The 24109-nt window shown below is 34.3% G+C and overlaps 1 protein-coding gene across 1 annotated transcript in view; it reads left to right on the top strand.

The window, feature by feature from the left end:
- Positions 1-18509, top strand: part of LOC105475637 (aryl hydrocarbon receptor) — a 44708-nt gene extending 26199 nt beyond the window's left edge. Inside the window, exons 4-11 of the mRNA XM_011731063.3 lie at positions 4145-4234; positions 6315-6438; positions 7089-7219; positions 10194-10396; positions 11181-11290; positions 11953-12094; positions 14748-15996; positions 16777-18509. Coding sequence (XP_011729365.2) covers positions 4145-4234; positions 6315-6438; positions 7089-7219; positions 10194-10396; positions 11181-11290; positions 11953-12094; positions 14748-15996; positions 16777-16914 — 2187 coding nt within the window. The 3' untranslated portion in view covers positions 16915-18509. The remainder of the gene's footprint in view (positions 1-4144; positions 4235-6314; positions 6439-7088; positions 7220-10193; positions 10397-11180; positions 11291-11952; positions 12095-14747; positions 15997-16776) is intronic.
- The last annotated feature ends 5600 nt before the right edge of the window (positions 18510-24109 follow it).

A 24109-nucleotide genomic window follows, 5' to 3' on the forward strand; every position in this document is an offset into this window, starting at 1 on the left:
CTAACTTCACCATTGTTACAAAAAGTAACCCTAAGTTTTGGTAACTCCACTAGTTCATTCGGTGAATGGTGATGTGCCTAATAATATAGCATTTTTTATTACAATTGCGTAATCACATTCAAATTCCTGTTAGCAAAAATTAACTTATGTTAAACAAAGTAAATCTATTAAAACATGAGTCCTCCCCCAGCCCCAACTGAGGATCTTCATGTATATATAAACCCAAACATAAAGACTCTGTATTCAGGTCATAGGAAAGCATTTTAATAATTGCTGCTTAAGATGATTAAACACACCTCTTGGGTTATCTACTAAGGCCATAATGAAATCCTGTAGTTCAGGTGAAATAGACAAATATGGACTGATCGCCATAACACTTGGCAAGTTGGTTTAAATTATGGACCAATAATTTTTATTTTTTTCCCAAAACGTTTAGACAAATTGTGTACATACCCTATGTCAGGAAAACGGAATAACGATAATAAGAATGCAAAGCTGTAAAGCTATAATTATATGGAATATATATATTTTAAATTATCTGCAAATTGGTAGCCCTTAAGCAGTTAAAATAAACTTACCTGTTTATATTGAATACCATTTGTAGATTGCTCTCTAATCGGAAGACTCACATACTATATGATTTTCTTAGGATTGTGCTTATATGTTATCTTTTTATGAAGAAGATGACTAAAAACATTATAGATATGTGAAAATGGCTGTTTGATTATATACAATTGCATAATGACATCTGACTTTATATTGCAACCTACAGTTACCAGCCAATTACCCGTACAATGTGGAAGATGTTACCAGAGGTTCTGTATACCATATGGCCTAAAACTTTTGAGGAGAATTATTTTCCTCTGCTTAACAAAGGCATATAAGGAAAATGTTACAAAATTTTTTATTAAAATGCTGGGGCAGTGACTCACGCCTGTGATCCCAGCACTTTGGGAGGCTGAGGCAGGTGGATCACGAGGTCAGGAGTTCAAGACCAGTCTGGCCGTCTCTACTAAAAATACAAAAAATTAGCTGGGCGTGGTGGCGGGTGCCTGTAATCCCAGCTACCCAGGAGGCTGAGGCCCGAGAGAATCACTTGAAGCCAGGAGGCAGAAGTTGCAGTGAGCAGAGATCACGCCACTGCACTCCAGCCCGGGTGACAGTGCAAGACTCCATCTCAAAAAAAAAAAAATTTTATTAAAAATTTAAGACATCTTTCTAGGTTAGCTTCAATTTATTACTATTTTACAAGGAATAAAAATGAAACAATGCTAATAACTGTGTCTTTATTTACTTCACATGTTTATTTCATAAGTTTAAAATAAATTATATCTCTTGCTATTTAATACTGTACTTGTTAAAATCTTGCAGCTTTTTCAGTGACAGCAGTTGAAATTTTATGTAACAGTATTAATTGCAATTTCTCTTAAATAGTAAGTGAGCTCAACATAATTTTCAGATAGGTCGAGTGAATCTTTGTGACTAAGACTAAAATAATGATGATCTCTTTTATTTAATTAGTATATTAATTCCTTCTGTTAATTTGTTAAGGCAAATCAATACAAGTAATAACCTTGTTCCTCCTGGTACTTGAGATCATTTGAGATATATAAAAATTGATATGCATCTATTCTTTCTAGATTTTTATTTCTAACAATTAACATTTGTCTAAAGAGATTTGATAACTGTACTTCAATTATCCTTCTGTCTTCCGGCATATACACCAATGAGTTTATTGGAATGTGACTAAATTTGTTTCACTGTTTGAAAACGTATGATGTTCTACAAAATAATATGAATGTGATTAATGGATAATCTTCCTGAGAAGCAGATATTTTCAGAATAAATCAGTGCAATGACGGATATATGGTGTTACTGTCGAGAGAATTTAAGAATATCCAATTTTGAGTGTGTTAATCATTAAATATTGAAGTTCTTATGGGTAGAATCACCATTGTTTATCCTAAGGGAATTGCCGGGTATTACATATAATATTTGTAGTCAAAAACCTGAGAGCCTGCTTGTGGTTAAAGGGACATTGATGGAGTTGGAGGCCATTATCCTTAGCAAGCTAACACAGGAACAGAAAGCCAAATACTGCATGTTCTCACTTATAAGTGAGAGCTAAATGATGAGAACACATGGACACACAGAGGGGAGCAACACACACTGGGGCCATTTAGAGGCTGCAGGGTGGGAGGAGGGAGAGCGGATCAGGAAATATAACTGATGAGTACTAGGCTTAATACCTGGGTGATGAAATAATCTGTACAACAAAACCTCATGACACAAGTTTACCTATGTAAAAAACCTGCACTTGTGCCCCTGACCTTAAAAGTAAAAAAACAGAACAAAACAGTCAGAACCATGCACCAATTTGGGATCGATAACACATAAAGGCAGCATATCATGTTATTTAAGTGGGTATGCTTTGGAACCAGACTGAGTTTATCTCCTGGATCACCCATTTTCTGGCTCTGTGACTTTGGGCAAGTTACTTTTAAAGGTATAGTCCTTGACTTCAGTTTCTTCTATTGTAAAACTGGAACATGGCACTTACCTCATTGGGTTTTTGGGAGAAATAAACCACTCAAATACATAAAAACATTTAGAAAAAGGAATACTAAATAATAGTTGTTATCTTTGTAGTCCAGTTGTCAGATAATACAGATCAAGAATCTTGAATGTGGAAAATAATTGGAGTGAAAAGAGAGAGAGCCACTGTATTTCATTTATTTCATCTGATAATGAAGATATTGACTAGACTAGATGTGAGCATCATAAGCACAAGGGCAAAGCCTTGTTAACTCTTAAATCCCGGTACTTAGCATACATATTTCCCCTTGGGCATGTAATAGTTTATTATGTGTTGAACAAATGAATCACTATTATTTATATAGCTCTTTATAGTTCTCAAAGCATCGTGATGTAAATATTTATTTGCATATTTCTACAACCATATAGCATTGTACCTTATTGCACTGAGTGCTAGCTCTGTGCTAAGCATTGAGTTAGGTGGGATATTGTCATTATGTCTACCTGATGAAGTGCCAGTTTTTGAAATAACACTGAAGCCTAAAAAGGAGTAAATACCTTAACCAAAGCCACACAGCCCCACAGCTAGTAATAGACGGAGACAGGAGTCCAGACCAAATCTGTCTGACTACACAGTACAATTCTTAAACTAAACCATACTATATTTCTCCTTACATGAAAAAGAGGGTGTTAGAAGACATTAGCTATGATCACATAGTAAAGAATAGATCAAATACCAAATTGAACTCAAGGAGAAAACAGTGAGGGCTTGTAGAATTAAAATATATGATAATAATAAAGTGATCTATGATACGATTGTTATCCAAGAGGAGAATAAAGGTATTAGTTGATATTGGACTTGAATTATCCAGTAATAGAAAAAGAGACTATAACTTCCAAACTAAAGAGTATGGGCTAATAATAATGGACCCAAAGCAGGCAAAACAGAGAGAAAAAGAAACGTTATACATACGGATGTGCTGTGAACAAATAGAAATAACACATACAAAATGATAAATTTAAGTATATGTTCATAATGACGTTAAATTTTAGTGGACTAAATTCACTGTATGCTTGCTTTGCATGTGTATTATATTTTAATTATATATTATATATATATTGTGTTTTCCTATAAAAGTCTTAAAATGTTCTATGACTTAAAATGTTTGTGTCAGTGCTTGAAATGTCTTTGTACAAGAAGAGTTTTAGTGTTCCCACTTTAAGAATCTAATCAACATCTTTGCCTCCAGTTTCCCCCCAAAAAAAAGCAGTGTGATAGACTATAGTGAATGTCTAAATAGTTTGTTCTTTAAAAAATATGTACAATATGTTTAAAAGAGAAAATCTGAAACATGAGGAAGAAGATGAATTCCATATTCTACCAAAGTTATTCTGATTGAGCATTAAATTTAGCTGTTTTTCCGTAGACAAATCAAAAGGTATGAATAGGTATTTCTTAGTCCAGGAGTGTATGTTATGGCTGTGTTTGTGAAATGTAATTATTTTAACCATTTTGAAGAGAAGATTTTTCAGAGATAAAAGTAATAACTTTTATGTGACGGTCAATATTAAGTCATATTACTAATTTTAGAACTTCCTTTCCTTGTAGGCTCTGAATGGCTTTGTATTAGTTGTCACTACAGATGCTTTGGTCTTTTATGCTTCTTCTACTATACAAGATTATCTAGGGTTTCAGCAGGTAAGTATATATTACTTATGTCATTTATATTATTATATCATTTACTTTTCATGTATGTTATACTTTTGGACACAGTTGACCATTTGTATGTATAAAGTATCAATATATGCTGTAGAATACATTATGTATTTGTAGCTAATAATTTTTTCTAATATTAATAATTTACTGCACTATTAATTCCTTTAAATCTTTATGCGATTCATGGTTATTGTGTTTCTTCTTTTGCTTATCAAGAATCTCAAATATAAGAAACTTTCAGGCACATGGGGTCTAGGGGATAAGATCAAAATTATTTGGCATCAATGGATAGCAGAGTATATATGACAACTATGAAATGAATGAGGTGCTGTATAAAAAGTACAAGTAAAATCCTATGATTTATACCTTTAATTCTGATTTATGTGGATTATGGAAGATATCCTAAATCAAATGGTATATAAGCTGACCTAAATATTGTGTAGCAGGTGGGTGGACGAGAGAACATAGGAATATAGAAGTACTATAAGCACTAGACTGGAAGTCATTGAAGGAAACTAACGTGACTGGCTTGTTTAATGTTATTGAATGAATGAAGAATAGATGGAATTATAAATACTTGACATATTTGAAGGACAATAACATCTTTTATGGTTTAAGAAACGATTGTAACATTTGAATGCTTGCTATTCTTGTATATCTGGTTCTCAAATTGCAGTGTGCACAAGAACTCACCTGAAGACCTTGATAAAACTTGGTCATCTCTGAGACCCATTGCCAGATGTTCTGAATCAGTAGTTCACAGTGGGGCTCTTGAATTTGCACTTCTATCAAGCTCACAAGGCTGCTGGTCTTAAGAACAGTTATATAGACTAGAGCTTCAACTATATTGTATGTCCAATGGAGACCACTGAAGGCTTTTGTTAAAGGGGATGTGCATTTCAACTTGTGTTTCAGATGCAACTTCTGGAAATTGTGTAATGGCATCAAGATGATTTAATATGAGAAGATTAGGTTCCTAGGAAGATTTAAGTGTAGATGACTAAAATAGTGGAATCTAGCTACTACCACAAAGTCTAAACTTCTGATTTGTTGCATTCTAAAGAAAATATATTAATGTCCATAGAAAAGCCTGTTTGAAGCCAAATGAATTATATAACTGTCTTAATCATGATTTGATATTGTGATTTGTATCAGTAAGAAAATCAAAGAGATCAGCCATTTTCCAATCCATTTTTTTTCTCCCATATACACATGGATTTTTTTCCTAAAACAACATTCATATCTGACACAAGTGGTAGATTAAGACACCATTTTTAAAACTGCAAGTTGTGACTCGCTCATGGGTATGCAGTCAAGACAGTGGATCACCATCAAACTGTTTTTTGGTTGTTTAGGATGGAATAAAATAATATAGAATACACAGTATTATCTCATGTAATAATGGTAAGTGTTTTGTGAAACTTTTCCGTGTATATGTCTATGCATACACCTGTGACAGATAGAAATGTGTTTTTTATCACAACTTGCAGTTAAAAAAAAAGGAAAACTCTGGTTTAAGCACTAAGGGCTCAGCACTATAGTAAATGGTGAGAGGCAAGAGGAGGAAAGTGGGTTTGATATAGTAAAGGCACAATCCCTTGCTCTTGTGGAATCTACTTGGAGTGAAAATTTTATACGAAGAAAATTTTAGAGAACAGTGAAGGAAATACCTAGAGAATACCATTAAGCTTAGAGAAGTCAAAGAGGCCTGGGTGGTTAGGAAAAGCTGCGTGGAAGAGATAAGAATCTAAAAATTAACAAATGGATACGAAACATAAACAGATTTTAGTATGTTGCATTTAAGGAATGGGGAGGTGACTTATTTGAGCAAGAGCATTCACGTTGGGAACTGATGACAAGTAACTTTTGGCTTATCTGTTGTAGTGCCAGTCTGTCTAGCTTTTTCTATCTTAGGTGACTAGGGAACTTTAGGAATCATCCAATTTGTATTCATCACCACTAGCAAGCACCCACTAATCTAAATAGGCTTTAAAATTAATTTAGTAAGCCATATTTTTTTAATCAATGCTTTTGTTGTATTCCTTGTATCTTTTTTCTTTAGTCTGATGTCATACATCAGAGTGTGTATGAACTTATCCATACCGAAGACCGAGCTGAATTTCAGCGTCAGCTACACTGGGCGTTAAATCCTTCTCAGTGTACAGAGTCTGGACAAGGAATTGATGGTAAGAACTGATGGTACAAAAGATTGTGTTGGTAGTTTTTAAATATGATTCTGTGAAAGGAGGCTGGGAACCTGGAAGGTCATAGAACTCCATGATAGGGAAGTAATGGAAAGATATAAATCTGCAATCATAGGCCACAGTGAGCCTGATGAGCTAAGGAATATTTTGGCAAATGGGAGCCATTAATGAGTTTCAGGCAACAGAGTATTGCCATACTCAGTAATGTATTTTATAAAAATAAGTAGTACCATCATGAAAGATGGAAGGAAGGTACACAAGGTTGATACCTGAGTGCATGTAAATTATTGTGTTTAAAATGCACCAAAGAAAAAAGTAAGCTAGCCTATACAAGTATAAAAATGCTTTTCTCAATGCAAAAAATGTTTTTGGAAATAAGTGTTAAAACAAAAATACGTTAGAAAATGTGAAAATTGTTGACAGTGATAGCTCAATAAAAATTACACAAGTTCTATCTGATAAAAGTGATATTTAATAAACTTTTAGTTTCTTGTCATTAGCTCTTCTGAAAATGATTTTTTTGTGTTCAGAATACAGACTCCAGTTTAGAAACTAATACAGATTTTACCTATGCAGATGCTTAACTTTACAGCAAAATGGAAAGTAAATTTGTTTTGCCTTTATTTCTACAGAAGCCCCTGGTCTCCCCCAGCCAGTAGTCTGTTATAACGCAGACCAGATTCCTCCAGAAAACTCTCCTTTCATGGAGAGGTGCTTCATATGTCGTCTGAGGTGTCTGCTGGATAATTCATCTGGTTTTCTGGTAAGGTACAAAATCTTATGATACTGGCTCTTACTGTGGTTAAAATGAAAGCTTGAGGCAAATTTAATTTAGCAAAATTTAATTCATCAAAGAACTGTTCCCAAATCAGGCAGCCCTTGGAACCAGAGAGGTTCAGAGAGCTCACATAAAAACATGGGCTGGAGCATTTATGAACGGAAAATGCAAGTGAGGTACAGAAATAGCTTGATTGATTACAGCTTGGGGTTTGCCTTATTTGAAGATGATCTGATTAGTTGGTCACCTGTGACTGAGACTCAGCTATTTGGTTACAAAAGTTCACTTCTACTGTTAGGCTTTCCGTTGGTTTATATAGTAAATGAAGTTGCAATTCCTTGGTAAGGACTTAAGGAGCAGAGGCATCTTCAGCCTAAATTTGATTTAACATTAAGTTATAGAAAAAAAAGTCAAGTGAAACCAATTTTCTTTGGTTATCTTTGATTTCAGCTTTAAAAATCTACCAAATAATTTGATAAGGTAGCATTTTAAAATAATTATTTCTGATTTTGACTATCCTCTATAATTCAGAAAACTGTTCTTTAGACTATAATAACAAAGATTGAGTGAAATAACATGAAGCCTTGTGTTTTGACTATTTTAGGATTTTTAAGATAGGAGAGAATTATGTAGCCCTTTTTTAATAGGAGGATTTAATGCCTGCTAGACAGAAAAATAATGGCCTTTCCATATGTCTCAAATAACTGCCACATAGAAAAATGATTGTATATTCGCAATTGTAGAATCATCATCTGATAGGAGACACTGTTTCTTGTTGCAAAGTCTGAACACCTGCATAGGAGTTTGCTGTAGGGAGCAGCCTAGGATTCCTCAGAGTGGACTTCTCTGTCTCTCATTGTATCCTTAGTTTGTGTCACCAAGTACAGGAGAAGAGAATACAGAGTATATTGTATACTTTTTGTGAATAACAAGGAATTTGAAACAGGTAATCAAATCTTAAATTAAGCATTACCAAGCAATGATTTTGGTTTATGTGTTTATTTCTGAAGAGGATTTTGCTGACTCAGAATTAGAATTGTGCTTTGAGGTAGTTTTCTCAGTATTATTGCTCATGAACAATTAGTATGTAGAGTCATGTGCTGCATAATGATGCTTTGGTCAGTAACAGACCACGTATATGATGGTAGTCCCATGAGATCATAATGGAGCCAAAAAATCCCTATCACCTAACGATGTCATAGCATTACTCACATGTTGATGGTGATGCTGATGGAAGCAAACCTGTGTTGCCAGTCATATAAAAAGTATAGCACATACAATTATGTATGACACATAATACTTGAAAGTAATAAATCACTATGTATTTATGTATTTACTGTTAATCATTATTTTACTTTATTTTTTTATTTATTATACTTTTAATGATTTTATTTTAATCATTATTTTAGAATAAGGTTAACTGTAAAGCAGGCTCAGGCATGTCCTTCAGGAAATATTCCAAAAGAAGATCACAGGAGATGACAGCTCCATGCATGTTATTGCCCCTGCAGACCTTCCAGTGGGACAAGATGTAGAGGTGGAAGATAGGAACATTAATGATCCTCACACGGTGCAGACCTAAGCTAATGTGTGGGTTTATGTCTTAGGTTTTAACTCAAAAGTTTAAAATGTAAAAAAAATTTTTTAAAAATGGGAGAAAGCTTATAGTATAAGGATGTAAAGAAAGAAAATATTTTTGTGTAGCTGTACACTGTGTTTAAGTGTTATTACAAAAGAGTCAACAGTTAAAAGTGTCAAAGTTTATAAAGTAAAAAAGTTACAGTAAGTTGTGCTGGGATTACAGGCATGAGCCACTGCGCCCGGCCTAAAGGAAAATATTTTTTATAAATTCAGTGTAGCCTCAGTGTATAGTGTTTATAAACTCTAATAGAGTACAGTAACGTCTCAGGCCTTCACATTCACTCACCACTCACTCACCGACTAAACCAGAGTAACTTTCAGTCCTGCCTGCCTTATTTACAATAAGTACTCTTATACAGGTATACCATTTTTTATACTTTATTTTTACTGTGTATTTTCTGTGTTTAGATACACAAATACTTACCGTGTTACAATTACTTAAAGTATTCAGTATGATACCATGCTGTACAGGTTTGTAGCCTAGAAACAAAAGGCTATACTGTATAGCTTAGATGTATAGTAAGGTATACTGTCTAGGTTTGTGTACCTACCCTCTGATGTTCACAGGATGACGAAATTGCCTAAGGACACATTTCATAGAACATGCCCCTTTTGTTAAGTGACATGTGACTGTATGTCTGAGGTGGAATACCTGTGTGCAAGAGGGTCTTTTCCTCCTTGCGCTGCTATTATTTTGATGTCAGAACCATCCCTTGGACTGGTTGATACTGTTTTAACCAATTAAATATATCATGTTCATGTTTAAGTTGCCTTTGTTTTCCCTGTCTTCTAAATTTATTCCATATATTTACTCAGTAGAGCTCTGCATTCTTTATATGTTTTCATGATGATTCATTTTAGTGTTTTAATAAAATTATATTTTGTCTCTATAGAAAAGATTACTATGAACTATGCAATACGCTATGAGCTGCAATATAGTTCATGTATGCTTGAAAATGAATGTTTAGGGCTTTATTACCATTTAGGATATATTGATTGCCTGGTGTGCAAGGAGCTGTGCGAGGTGAAAATGATAGGGTAATGGCAAGCTTGGAAAATTATATAGGTATTCATGTTATGACCATTTAGGAACAAGGAGTGGTTCACTTATCCCTTTAGAATATTTCTCATATTACTCTTTGGGATAGTTTTAATGGGTGTCCCATGGAGACAGGAATGAAAGAAACTAACAGTTCTCAGCTTCAGGAATATTTATGGAATTATCAAGAACCCTAGAAGCAGCCATAATGGAGCCTTTTTAAAAGGAACTTTCATATTTTTAATTTTAATGAACTTTTTTTGTTGTTATTATTTTAAGGCAATGAATTTCCAAGGGAGGTTAAAGTATCTTCATGGACAGAAAAAGAAAGGGAAGGATGGATCAATACTTCCACCTCAGTTGGCTTTGTTTGCGATAGCTACTCCACTTCAGCCACCATCCATACTTGAAATCCGGACCAAAAATTTTATCTTTAGAACCAAACACAAACTAGACTTCACACCTATTGGTTGTGATGCCAAGTAAGTGAGACTTTTTCACTTTTATTCTATCAGATGTACATTATGTTTCAGTAAGTCTCTCTTAGCATGTAAAACATACATTGTGGACTGTATGTAATATTGTTTATTATTAGATTGGCTATTAGCTTTTATTCTTTCAGTGTAGGCTTTTACAGTAAAAATAATTTCATCAGGCTCACAAATCATCTTTTTAATTTTTTGCAAGACTTGTCTCAGATGATGATGTTCTTATATATTAGTAAGGTTTGTTCTTCTGATGACATTTATGTTGGTTTGTTTTACGTTTTTAAATGGCACAAATGTTATTTGATTTCTAGCCCCAGAAGTTTCAGTAACTTTCAGAAAATTGTGAGCAAGAGTCTGATATTAAGCATTTATATCGTATCAAAACATATCAGTGCTTTTCTCCTTTCTAATGTGGGAATGCAGAGAGGTAATTTGAAAAACCTTCTTCCCTAAAAATAGATTATAAAAACGTTCCAGATTTATATTAAAGATTTTCTGTTACCCATACATCTGCTCTATTCAATTCAGTTTTAGCATACTAATTTCCGTGGTTTTATTCAGGAAAAGAAAATAGGCTGAAACTGAAATTTGCAATCATAAGCAAGGAAGAGCGGTTTACATAGATGTGTTTAATTTCATATCTACTTACTGATGTGAAATTCTAAATGTGAACTAAAACATTGCAGAAACTAGCGTAAAACCAATGAATTTATCTTTGTTATTTCATTTATGTTAAATCATAATTCATTCTTATTTTACCTTTTTAAATTTTAAACAGAGGAAGAATTGTTTTAGGATATACTGAAGCAGAACTGTGCACGAGAGGATCAGGGTATCAGTTTATTCATGCTGCTGATATGCTTTATTGTGCTGAGTCCCATATCCGGAGTAAGTTGTAGTTCCTTATGAACATGTCAGAAAAAAACAGCATACACTGTAGTACATGTTTCAAATTCTTATGTAATATAACGTGTTTAAGTAAACTATATAGATAAACTTCTACTTAGTAACTTATCATCATGATTAACCAGGGTTACACTCTTTGTTCATTAACTTGTCTACACCTGCCTCATAGAAATATTGTTGTTTAGTTATTAAAAAATAACCATTTGGCCCATGAAGTTTTGCTTGGGAATTTTTAAATTACATTGTTATCAATTCATAAATATATGTTAATATTGTAACAATGATGTTAATAACTCTACTTTAAAATTATAAAGTATTAGCCTGTAGGAAAATATTCCCTATTTTAAAATAATTTTTTAATCTTTTTTGTCCCCAATTTATGCTCTCTCTCTACTTTCCTGTGTTACTAGAATTGTCTGGTACATAATCTTCCCTTTAACATTTAAAATAATAAATTTAGTCTGAAGTGGAAAAAAAACTCTGAAAAACCATTTCCATGCCTTTTTTTGTGTGTGTTTAAAATGTATCATCTTTGGGGATAAAGGAAATACATCCAGAACTATGTCACAAGAGCTTTGTTTTAGGAATATTCTTTAATATATTGATTTGGGGTTTGATAATTTAATTTTTTAATTTTATTTTAGTGATTAAGACTGGAGAAAGCGGCTTGATAGTTTTCCGGCTTCTTACAAAAAACAATCGATGGACGTGGGTCCAGTCTAATGCACGCCTGCTTTATAAAAATGGAAGACCAGATTATATCATTGCGACTCAGAGACCACTAACGTAAGCAAAAGAATGTTTCCTGTTTTTGTTAACAGTTTTGTTTTCATAAGTCCTCTTATGTGAAAGCATAAAAATAATTCCAGCAGAATTTAGTCTGTAAATAAAAACTGAAAAGTTTAAGTAATTTGTCTAGAAAGAAGAGCACAGGTGAGAGACATTGAGAAGACAGAATTGACAAATTTTATTGAGCAGCTACATGTGCAGAGCTATAGAAAGAATAGTAAAAGAAAACACTAGGGTTTTATCCTGGGCATATGAAGTACATATGAAAAGCTAGTGTCATTGGTAAAATAAAAGAAAAATATAACAATGCTTTATTTAGAATATGTTCTCTAAACCCAGCAGTGATTTCAAGAGTTTCTTACATATGTTACAAATGAGTCCTTTATCAAATATTTGTATTGCAAATGTTTCCTCCCACCCTGGAGAATTGATTTTTGTCTGTGGCTTGAGGTAAGGATTGATTCCCCCCAGCCCTTATACGTATACCCAATTGACCAGTCACATTGAAAAGGTGATTTACTGAGAAGGTCATCTTTTCCCCACTGCACTGTATTTTGATCAGGGGATTTTGTCTTTGGTTCTCTGTCTGGATTGTGTTGTTCTATTAATAGTTCCATTGGTGTAGTTGTCTATTTTGTCTAGCATTACACAGTCCTAGTTATTCTATCTTTATTATAAATTTCTATGTCTGAGTGTGTCTTTATTTTGTTTGTTTCGCCTTTTTTGTTGTTCTGCTTGTGAAGATTGCCTTGGTTCTTCTTTGCCCTTTATAATTCCATATACATTTTAGAAAACAGTTGTCTGAAAATCTGTTGAGATTTTGAGTGAGATTACTTTGAGACTGTAGATCATTTGGGGAGAATTAACATCTTTTTAATACTGAATCTTTGAACCCATGAACATGGTGAATGTATGTGTGTATATAAGTACCCATGGAAGTATATGAGTATGTGTGTACAGATGTATATGAGTGCGTGGGTATGTGTGTACCTCTACAAATTTGTCCTTCTCGCTTGATCAATGTTTCTAGAAGGCACCTTTTTTAAATTAGACTTTATTAGTCTTTATTAGAATCCAACTTTTGGTTTATTGATTTTTTTTCTATTTTATACATTTGTTTTCAGTTTTAATTTTGTCTGCTCATTATTATTTTCTTCCTTCTACTTTCTTTGGGTATAATTTACGATTTTATCCAACTTTTAAAAAATATATACTTAAACATATATATCAGTTTCCCTTTAAGTACAACTTTACAACCCTCATCTTTTGCTATCTTATTTTTATTTAATTGAAAATACTGGCTAATTTTCTTTTTATTTTATTTTTATTCACGAATTATTTAGAAATACAGTGTTACTGTACTTTTTGGTGTTTGGCGATTTTTCTACTTGCCTTTTTGTGATTGACTTAGTAACTTAGTTCCACTATAGTCAGAAAACGTTCTCTGAATGAATTTCAGTTTTTTTGAAATTTGTGGTGGCTTATTTTATGATCTAATACACGGTCTACATTGGTAAAATATCCCATGTAATCTTGTGAAGAATACATGTTCTGTCATTTGGGAGTATGTTGTTCTTTTTGTATATCAGAAGTCTAGTTTGTTAATTGTGTTCATATTTCTATACATTTGTTATTTTGTGTGCTTCTGTTACTAAGACATGTTGTTTTCATTTATTTATTACTAATGGGGGCATCTTTTTACATCTTTCTAGGATATTTTTCTTTTATAAATTACATTTGTGTCATTTACCTGTTTTTCTGTTGAGTTGTTTGCCTCTCTCTTAGACACTATTGGAGCTCTTTATTATGGATATGAAATTATATATATATATGTTAAATTATAAATTATATATGTTACAAATATTTTATTTAAGAATTCTATTGCAAAAATACAAATACTTTAATATTAAATAACTTTCATATTACTAATTATGCCAATCTTTGTCTTTATAGCTTCTGGGTTTTATTAGAGAGGTTTGTTGTTTCAGATTCTTAAGTTTCTAATTCCTAATTTTTTTTATTTTGTTATTATTATTTTTTTGAGACAGGATCTTACTCTATCACCTAGGCTGGAATGCAGTGGCACAAATGTGGCTCGCTGCAGCCTTAACCTCCCGGCTCAGGCAGTCCTCCTGCCTCAGCCTCCCGAGTAGATGAGACTGTAGGCATGTGCCACCACGCCTAGCTAATTTTTATTTTTTTGTAGAGGTGGGGGTCTCGCCATGTTTCCCAGGTTAGTCTCAAAATCCTGGGCTCGAGCAGTCCGCACACATCAGCCTCCCAAAGTGCTGTAATTACAGGCATGCACCACCGGGCCTGGCCCCTAAATTCTCGTAGTCTGTTTTTATGTGTAGAGCTTTATTCCACACAATTTTGTTTTTGTTTCTGTTTTTGCATGGTGACAGGTAGGGTTGTAATGTGACCATGGAATTAACTAAGTTATTTTTTAAAAATTAAATCATTTAAATATGCTTGTCTGAAAAACAATTTTATAGCACCAGTCATGAGAATAATTGAGGTGAAAATAAAATATGCCCCCTTTTGAATTCAATCATAATGTATTTTGCTTGATGTTTTTCTTTCTTTAATAATTTTTATTTTAAAATGTTTGATAGAATTTTCTCTAAGACTTTTTTGTACACAACTTTAGAGATGAGGAAGGAAGCGAGCATTTACGAAAACGAAATATGAAGTTGCCTTTTATGTTTACCACTGGAGAAGCTTTGTTGTATGAGGCAACCAACCCTTTTCCTGCCATAATGGATCCCTTACCACTAAGGACTAAAAATGGCACTAGCGAAAAAGACTCTGCTACCAAATCAACTCTAAACAAGGATTCTCTCAATCCTAGTTCCCTCCTTGCTGCCGTGATGCAACAAGATGAGTCTATTTATCTCTATCCTGCTTCAAGTACTTCAAGTACTGCACCTTTTGAAAACAATTTCTTTAACGAATCTATGAATGAATGCAGAAATTGGGAAGATAATACTGCACCGATGGGAAATGATACTATCCTGAAACATGAGCAAATTGACCAGCCTCAGGATATGAACTCATTTGCTGGAGGTCACCTAGGGCTCTTTCAGGATAGTAAAAACAGTGACTTGTACAGCATTATGAAAAACCTAGGAATTGATTTTGAAGACATCAAACACATGCAGAATGAAAAATTTTTCAGAAATGATTTTTCCGGTGAGGTTGACTTCAGAGACATTGACTTAACAGATGAAATCTTGACATACATCCAAGATTCTTTAAGTAAGTCTCCCTTCATACCTTCAGATTATCAACAGCAACAGTCGCTGGCTCTGAACTCAAGCTGTATGGTACAGGAACACCTACAGTTAGAACAGCAACAGCAACAACAGCATCACCAAAAGCAAGCCGTAGTGGAGCCACAGCAACAACTGTGTCAGAAAATGAAGCATATGCAAGTTAATGGCATGTTTGCAAATTGGAGCGCTAACCAATTCGTGCCTTTCAGTTGTCCACGGCAAGACCCACAACAATATAATGTCTTTTCAGACTTACATGGGATCAATCAAGAGTTCCCCTACAAATCTGAAATGGATCCTGTGCCTTATACACAGAACTTTATTTCCTGTAATCAGCCTGTATTACCACAACATTCCAAATGTACAGAGCTGGACTATCCTATGGGGAGTTATGAACCATCCCCATACCCCACTACTTCTAGTTTAGAAGATTTTGTCACTTGTTTACAAGTTCCTGAAAACCAAAAGCATGGATTAAATCCACAGTCAGCCATAGTAACTCCTCAGACTTGTTATGCTGGGGCCATGTCGATGTATCAGTGCCAGCCAGAACCTCAGCACACCCATGTGGGTCAGATGCAGTACAACCCAGTACTGCCAGGCCAGCAGGCATTTTTAAACAAGGTAAGGGTATTATCAAACTGAATAAATATTTCAGTGATTCTTTTTACCTTATAGACATGTTACACATTTTTTGTCAGCTGATTTTAATCTATTTTCCATAACGTTCATGGAGACAGCATTTTTCATTATATCTGTGACTACCTTTTTTTTTTTTTTTTTACAAGCCTGTACTTTTTCTAGTATGTTACTAATATATCATTCACCTGATTCATGAGAGAGAAAGATACGAAGGACTGAAGCAACATGAATGTGTCCTTAATATAAGATGACCTAAATTACCAGGTGAAATTGGTTTTTAGAAGTATTATGTTTAAAATAGATAATTTGGTTTATTCTTTCTGGATTCTTTAAAAATATGGGAATTTAAAAATTCAAACTTTAAAAAGTATTGCAATTTTTAAGAATAATTTCTTCAAAGTGAATATTTAGACAGTGAATATTTAACTGTAATTCTTGACTGGTGCTCTTTGACCCATCAATTCCTGCCTGACCCAAAGGCAGTCTGAAATGAGACAGCTGTATCACTCATCTGTACCATGTTCAAAATTTCCTGTCAGATTAATGGAAAAACAGGTTATAAATGCAACTAATACGTAATATGTCCTCAGTATGTCTTCACTGTGTGAAAGATTTAAATTTAGCAGCAGTAAAGGAACTTAAAGTTTACAACTCTCAGGGGTAAGATTTTAAAAATACATGTTAATATGTCATTTAATGGCTTAAGATACTTGGAAGATCTATTCCAATAAGTTGCATCACCATTTTTGTTTTCGGTTTCAGAATGGAGTTTTAAATGAAACATATCCAGCTGAATTAAATAACATAAATAACACTCAGGCTACCACACATCTTCAGCCACTTCATCATCCGTCAGAAGCCAGACCTTTTCCTGATTTGACATCCGGTGGATTCCTGTAATTCCAAGCCCAATTTTGACCCTGGTTTTTGGATTAAATTAGTTTGTGAAGGATTATGGAATAATAAAACTGTCACTGTTGGACGTCAGCAAGTTCACATGGAGGCATTGATGCATGCTATTCACAATTATTCCAAACCAAATTTTAATTTTTGCTTTTAGAAAAGGAAGTTTAAAAATGGTATCAAAATAGTACCTATACTATAGTCATTAAGGTAGAAAGTGTACTGCCACAGAGTAGTGAGATACCATCTACATTTCACATTATTCTGAGCACCACAAAATATGCAAAACTTTATCAGGGAAACTAAGACTCTTTTAAATTAGAAAGCATTCTTTATTTGAATTATTTCTGTCAGAATAAAAATAAAATACTTTGAGTTTTGAACTACTGGATTCTTATTAGTTTCCCAAATACAAAGTTACAGAACTAAACTAGTTTTTCCTATCATGTTAACCTCTGCTTTTATCTCGGATGTTAAAATAAATGGTTTGGTGCTTTTTATAAAAAGATGATCTCAGTGCTCTCCTCCTCCACTGTTCATCTAAGTGCCTCACATTTTTTTCTACCTATAACACTGTAGGATGTATATTTTATATAAAGTATTCTTTTTCTTTTTTAAATTAATATCTTTCTGCACACAAATATTATTTGTATTTCCTAAATCCAACCCTTTTCATTAATTCAGGCATGTTTTAACTCTTCTACTCACCTATTTTCTTTAGGTAAAGGGCAAATAATGATTGAAAAAATAATTATTTATTACATAATTTAGTTGTTTCTAGACTATAAATGTTGCTACGTGCCTTATGTTGAAAAAATTTAAAAGTAAAATGTCTTTCCAAATTATTCTTAATTATTATAAAAATATTAAGACAATCGCACTTAAGTTTCTCAACAGTGTTTTCAGAAGAAGTATACCACTCTTTACCTTTATTGAAGACTCCATGATAGTTGAATGTTGCAATGTGAAAAATCTGCTGTTAACTGCAACCATGTTTATTAAATTGCAAGAAGCTTTATTTCTAACTTTTTAATTAAGCAAAACACCCATTTCAATGTGTATAAATTGTCTTTAAAAATTGTTTTAGACCTATAAACCTTGATAATCTATTGTGTTGACTTTATAAATTTCGCTTCTTAGAACAGTGGAAACTATTTGTTTTTCTCATATTTGAGGAGTGTTAAGATTGCAGATAGCAATGTTTGGTGCAAAGTATTGTAATGAGTGAATTGAATGGTGCATTGTATAGATATAATGAACAAAATTATTTGTAAGATATTTGCAGTTTTTCATTTTAAAAAGTCCATACCTTATATATGCACTTAAATAATTTGTTGGGGCTTTTCATACTTTATCAGTGTGTCTTTGTAAGAAATAAAGTAATGAATCCAACTGCTTAAAGTTGGTATTAAGAAAAAGACAACCACACAGTTCATTTACCTTCAAACATTAGGTTGTTTTTAATGATATACTGATCTTCTTTACCAATAGGCAAATTAATCACTCTACCAACTTTACTGTCCTGAAATGGCTTAAAAAAAAAAAATGACACCATCTTTTCTTCTTTTCTTCTTCTTTTTTTTTTTTTTTTTTTTGAGACAGAGTCTCACTCTGCCGCCCAGACTGGAGTACGGTGGCACAATCTTGGCTCACTGCAACCTCTACCTCCTGGGTTCAAGCGATTCTCCTGCCTTAGCCTCCCAAGTTGCTGGGATTACAGGTATATGCCACCATGCCCAGCTAATTTTTGTATTTTTAGTAGAAACGGTTTCACCATGTTGGCCAGGCTGGTCTCAAACTCCTGACCTCAGGTGAGCCTCCCACCTCGGCCTCCCAAAGTGTTGGGACTACTGGCATCAGCCACCACACTCAGCTATTCTTTCCTGTAGCTATGAGAGCTGAAGAACTTAGACACATTTTACATGTATTATTTTAAAATCTGATGGAATCCCAAACTGAGATGTATTAAAATACAATTTTCGGCCAGGTGCAGTGGCTCACGCCTGTGATCCCAGCACTTTGGGAGGAGGGCGAAGAGGGTGGATCACAAGGTCAAGAGATCGAGACCATCCTGACCAACATGGTGAAACCCTGTCTCTATTAAAAATACAAAAATTAGCTGAGCATGGTGGCGTGAGCCTGTAGTCGTAGCTACTCGGGAGCCTGAGGCAGGAAAATAGCCTGAACCCGGGAGACAGAGGTTGTAGAGCTGAGATCACACCACTGCACTCCAGCCTGGCAATAGACCGAGACTCCATCTCAAAAAAAAAAAAAAAAAAAATACAGTTCTTACTTCTTTTACTTTTTTTAGTAAATTAATGTATATAAAAGTGTCTTCGTACAAAATATCTCTCAGTTCTGTGTATTTTCAGTCAAAACTTTGAACCTGTAGAATCAATTTAAGTTTTGAAAATTTGTCTGAAACATTTCATAATTTGTTTCCAGCATGAGGTATCCTTTTAAGGATTTAGACCAGTGGTCTAGATTAATACTCTATTTTTACATTTAAACCTTTTATTATAAGTCTTATATAGACCATTTTTGTTACTTTCTTCCACATGTTACTGGATAAACTGTTTAGTGTAAAAATAGGCTTTTTAATCGTGAATATGATGACAATCAGTTATACAGTTATACAATTAAAAGTTTTAAAAGCAATATTGTATATTTTTATCTATATAAAATAACTAAAATGTATCTAAGAATAATAAAATCACATTAAACCAAATACCCATTTGTCTGTATTTTTTTTTTTTTTTTTTTTTTTTTTTTTTTTTTTTTTTGAGAGGGAGTCTCGCTCTGTAGCCCAGGCTGGAGTGCAGTGGCCGGATCTCAGCTCACTGCAAGCTCCGCCTCCCGGGTTCACGCCATTCTCCGGCCTCAGCCTCCCGAGTAGCTGGGACTACAGGCGCTGCCACCTCGCCCGGCTATTTTTTGTATTTCTTAGTAGAGACGGGGTTTCACCGTGTTAGCCAGGATGGTCTCGATCTCCTGACCTCGTGATCCGCCCATCTCGGCCTCCCAAAGTGCTGGGATTACAGGCTTGAGCCACCGCGCCCGGCCCATTTGTCTGTATTAAGTGCCAAACAAAGGATGCTTAGTGCACCGCTACATTGAGAGATTTATTTCTAGATGATGTGCACATTTAAGGATATGGATGTGTCTCATTTAGTCTTTTCCTATACCAGGTTTTTCTTATAATACCTGAAGACTTACCAGTATTCTAGTGTATTATGAAGATTTCAATCATTACTATGCACAAACCAGTGTTTTTCAATGTTACTAAATTTTAAGTAAATGCTTTCATGGCTCTTTTCTTCAAAGTGTTACTGCTTACGTATATCATGCATAGATTTTTGCTTAAAGTATGATTTATAATGTCCTTATTATCAAAGTTGTATACAATAAATAATAAAATAACAAATATGGATAACATGTTTTAATGTAAATTCTTCTCTCTGGTCCACGTAAAGGAAATTATCATTTATACTATAGTATTATAACTATGTTAGATGAGGGCAATCTACAATGCTTAGTGATATGTTAAGTCAATAATTCGTAAACTTCTTAGACAATTTTGCTCCCAGTGTTTGACCTTTATCTGGATATAAAAAACACTCTCAGTAGCTTCATAAATTAAAATGCTTCTGAAATGAACTTTTTTTAAGCCCTGTGTTATCAGTGTAGTAGTGTATTTTAGATTAAAATCCAAAATCCCATTTTAATAATATTTTATGAATATTTCTGAAGAAATTTGAAATAACCCTTGTTAGCTGTATTTTTTGCTTAGTTTAGAAAAACCATTGCCCAAACTTAGTATTTCTGTTTAATAAGTATAAATGATATGGAAGCCTTTGGCCTTAAATTCATGACTGTTGAACATTCATGAAAAATTCTGCAATTAGAATTGATTGAAGAAAAATTTCTGAGAAGTTTTCATTCTCGTGACAGTTATTTTTCTATTAGATTTATATCTCTTCTTTACAATTTGGTATTTTTCTCCACTAGCATATCATAAGTTAGCATCATACTTAATTCTGAACATTTTAGACTAACCCTGAGTCTTTAAGAATTACCTAAAATATTTAGTTTTAACTCTTTGATCTGAAAAAATTCCAGTAAAAATCCAGATAACCTGAGTGCATCTCTGCTTGCACTTAGGTGATTTCTGTCACCATGAATGACTCTAGATTGTCCAATTTCACCAGCTCTACCAAACACCGACCCAGGGATGTTGGCCACTGGCAGGACTGGATGACATCTGTCTAATTTCTTTCACTGTCTGCAGATGACCTTGCTTCCGTTTTTACTAATAAAATTAAGGGTATCATCCTAAGTTTGTCTGTACCTTCACCTCAGCAATTCCTCTATCCTTGGACTTACCTACAGTATGTGAGGAGGAGAGGTTCCTGAACTCCAGGGTTAGCCCCTGTCCTTTCTCATTCTCATGCACACAGCTTTGACAACTCCCTTCTGAAAGGCTCTCCTTTTCTGTAGGATTCCCTGTGAATAAATCCTCCTCCATCCTGGAAAAAAAATTACTTGAACCTGCACTTCCTTCTCTATTAAATTACTTCTTTACCTTCTTCCTTTGTAACAGTTTTGATCTCCTGAAATCTGGTTTTGTTTTCCATCCTTCCATTATACGGCAGTGTTGGTTCACCAAACTTCTTACCATAGGCTCATTTCCTATGGCCCTGCAACCAAATTGATTACACTTTCAATGAACTTTTTTCTTCTCTTCCATGACATTAGTTGCCCTATAAGCTCCTATTATCCCTTCTCTTTCCTTTGTTAACCACTCATTCCTCCTCCCACCTGGCAGTAGGCTTAGTTTTGACCATTTGTCGCTCTTTCTGTATGTACTATCTAAGAAGAAGTGATTCAATGCCTTACCTCTGATTGACATTTGTGGAGCAATTCTTTCCCTTAGAGAGCAGCATAGCATAGCTAAGCTAAACACATAGACGCTGGAGTCAGACTACTAGGTATAGATCCTGGCTTTGCCATACATAAGATATGTCACTGGGAAGGTTTCTTACTTTCTCTGAACCTAAGATTCCTTTTCTGTGAAATAAGACTAACAGTACCTGTCTCACTGAATTGCTGGAGGATTCAGTGATTTATATAACATACTTAGCTGCCAGTAGCCAAAACTGGAATAATGTGAGCAACTAAATAAGTGATGATAGCATTAGACTATAGCACAAAGAATATCCATGAATCCATACTGATATAAATAAAATGGTTGAAAAATAAATGGGGAAGAAGGAGCACATCTTTCCTATAGAAGAATCCCAAATAATATTGGTAGCTACTATGCTCTCTGATGCGTGATCTTAGTTCTCCTCCCCTGGAAATATGAGCTAGACTTAATGACTTGCTTTTAAGGAATAGAGTACAGAAAGAGAAGAAAATAACTTTACATTGTTGAAATCTGGCAAGCACTACTTTAACCAAGTGATCAAGGTTAACATCACCAATGAAAAGTCATGTTGATATAACATGATTTACCTGATAGGATGCTTTGAGAAGTGTAGGTCTCAAAGCTTCCTGATATTCTTAAAAACATATAGCCTCGGTCTAATTACGAGAAAACATCAAACCCAGATAAAGGGACATGCCACAAAATTTCTGAGAGGATTTTTTAAAGTGTCACTCACAGAAAGAGACTGAATAATTGTCACAGAGCAGAGGAGGCTAAGGAGGCATGATGACTGAATTTAATGTGATATCTTGGATGGTGTCCGTCATAGAAAAAGGGCATTACCGAGAATCTGCAGAACTCTTTATAATAGTACCGCATCATGGTTAATTTTTTAGTTTTGACCAATGTACCATGGTTAGATAAGACATTAGAGGTACCTAGCTAAAGAGAATAAAGACACTTAACCTTTTGACTTTTCTGTAAATCTAAAATTATTCCACAATAGATTTTTTAATTGCTTTTGTATAAAAATAGTTTTTTATTGCCACATAACAAGTATCTTTATGTCTCTTATTACTATTTTCCTATATCTTCGTAACCTCTTAGTTGGAGGTAAAACTATACATTGACATCAGTCCTCATTACTGATTTGATGAATGTCTTTTTATTTTTTAATTTAAGTTCTGGGGTACATGTGCAGAACGTGCAGGTTTGTTACATAGGTATACACGTGCTATGGTGGTGTGCTGCACCCATCGACCTGTGATCTACATTAGATATTTCTCCTAATGGTATCCCTCCCCTAGCCCCCCACTGGTGTGTGATGTTCCCCTCCCTGTGTCCATGTGCTCTCGTTGTTCAACTCCCACTTATGAGTGAGAACATGCGGTGTTTGGTTTTCTGTTCTTGTGTTAGTTTGCTGAGAATGATGGTTTCCATCCAGCTTCATCCATGTCCCTGCAAAGAACATGAACTCATCCTTTTTTATGGCTGCATAGTATTCCATGCTGCCAGTTTTCCCAACACCATTTAGTAAATAGGGAATCCTTTCCCCATTGCTTATTTGTGTTAGGTTTGTCAAAGATCGGATGGTTGTAGATGTGTGGTGTTACTTCTGAGGCCTCTGTTCTGTTCCATTGGTCTGTGTATCTGTTTTGGTACCAGTACCATGCTGTTTTGGTTACTGTATCCTTGTAGTATACCACATTATCTTTATCCAGTCAGTCATTGATGGGCATTTGGGTTGGTTCCAAGTCTTTGCTGTTGTGAACAGTGCCGCGATAAACATATGTGTGCATATGTCTTTATAGTAGAATGATTTATAATCCTTTGGGTATATACCCCCAGTAATGGGATTGCTGGGTCAAATGGTATTTCTAGTTCTAGATCCTTGAGGAATTGCCATGCTGTCTTCCACAATGGTTGAACTAATTTACACTCCCACCAACAGTGTAAAAGCATTCCTATTTCTCCACATCCTCTCCAGCATCTGTTGTTTCCTGACTTTTTAATGATTGCCATTCTAACTGGCATGAGATGGTATCTCATTGTGATTTTGATTTGCATTTCTCTAATGACCAGTGATGATGAGTTTTTTTCATATGTTTGTTGGCAGCATAAATGTCTTCTTTTCAGAAGTGTCTGTTCATATCCTTCGCCCATTTTTTGATGGGGTTGTTTTTTTCTTGTAAATTTGTTTAAGTTCTTTGTAGATTCTGGATATTAGCCCTTTGTCAGATGGATAGATTGCAAAAGTTTTCTCCC

Source organism: Macaca nemestrina, chromosome 4, assembly GCF_043159975.1.
Source record: "Macaca nemestrina isolate mMacNem1 chromosome 4, mMacNem.hap1, whole genome shotgun sequence".
Lineage (NCBI taxonomy): Eukaryota > Metazoa > Chordata > Mammalia > Primates > Cercopithecidae > Macaca > Macaca nemestrina.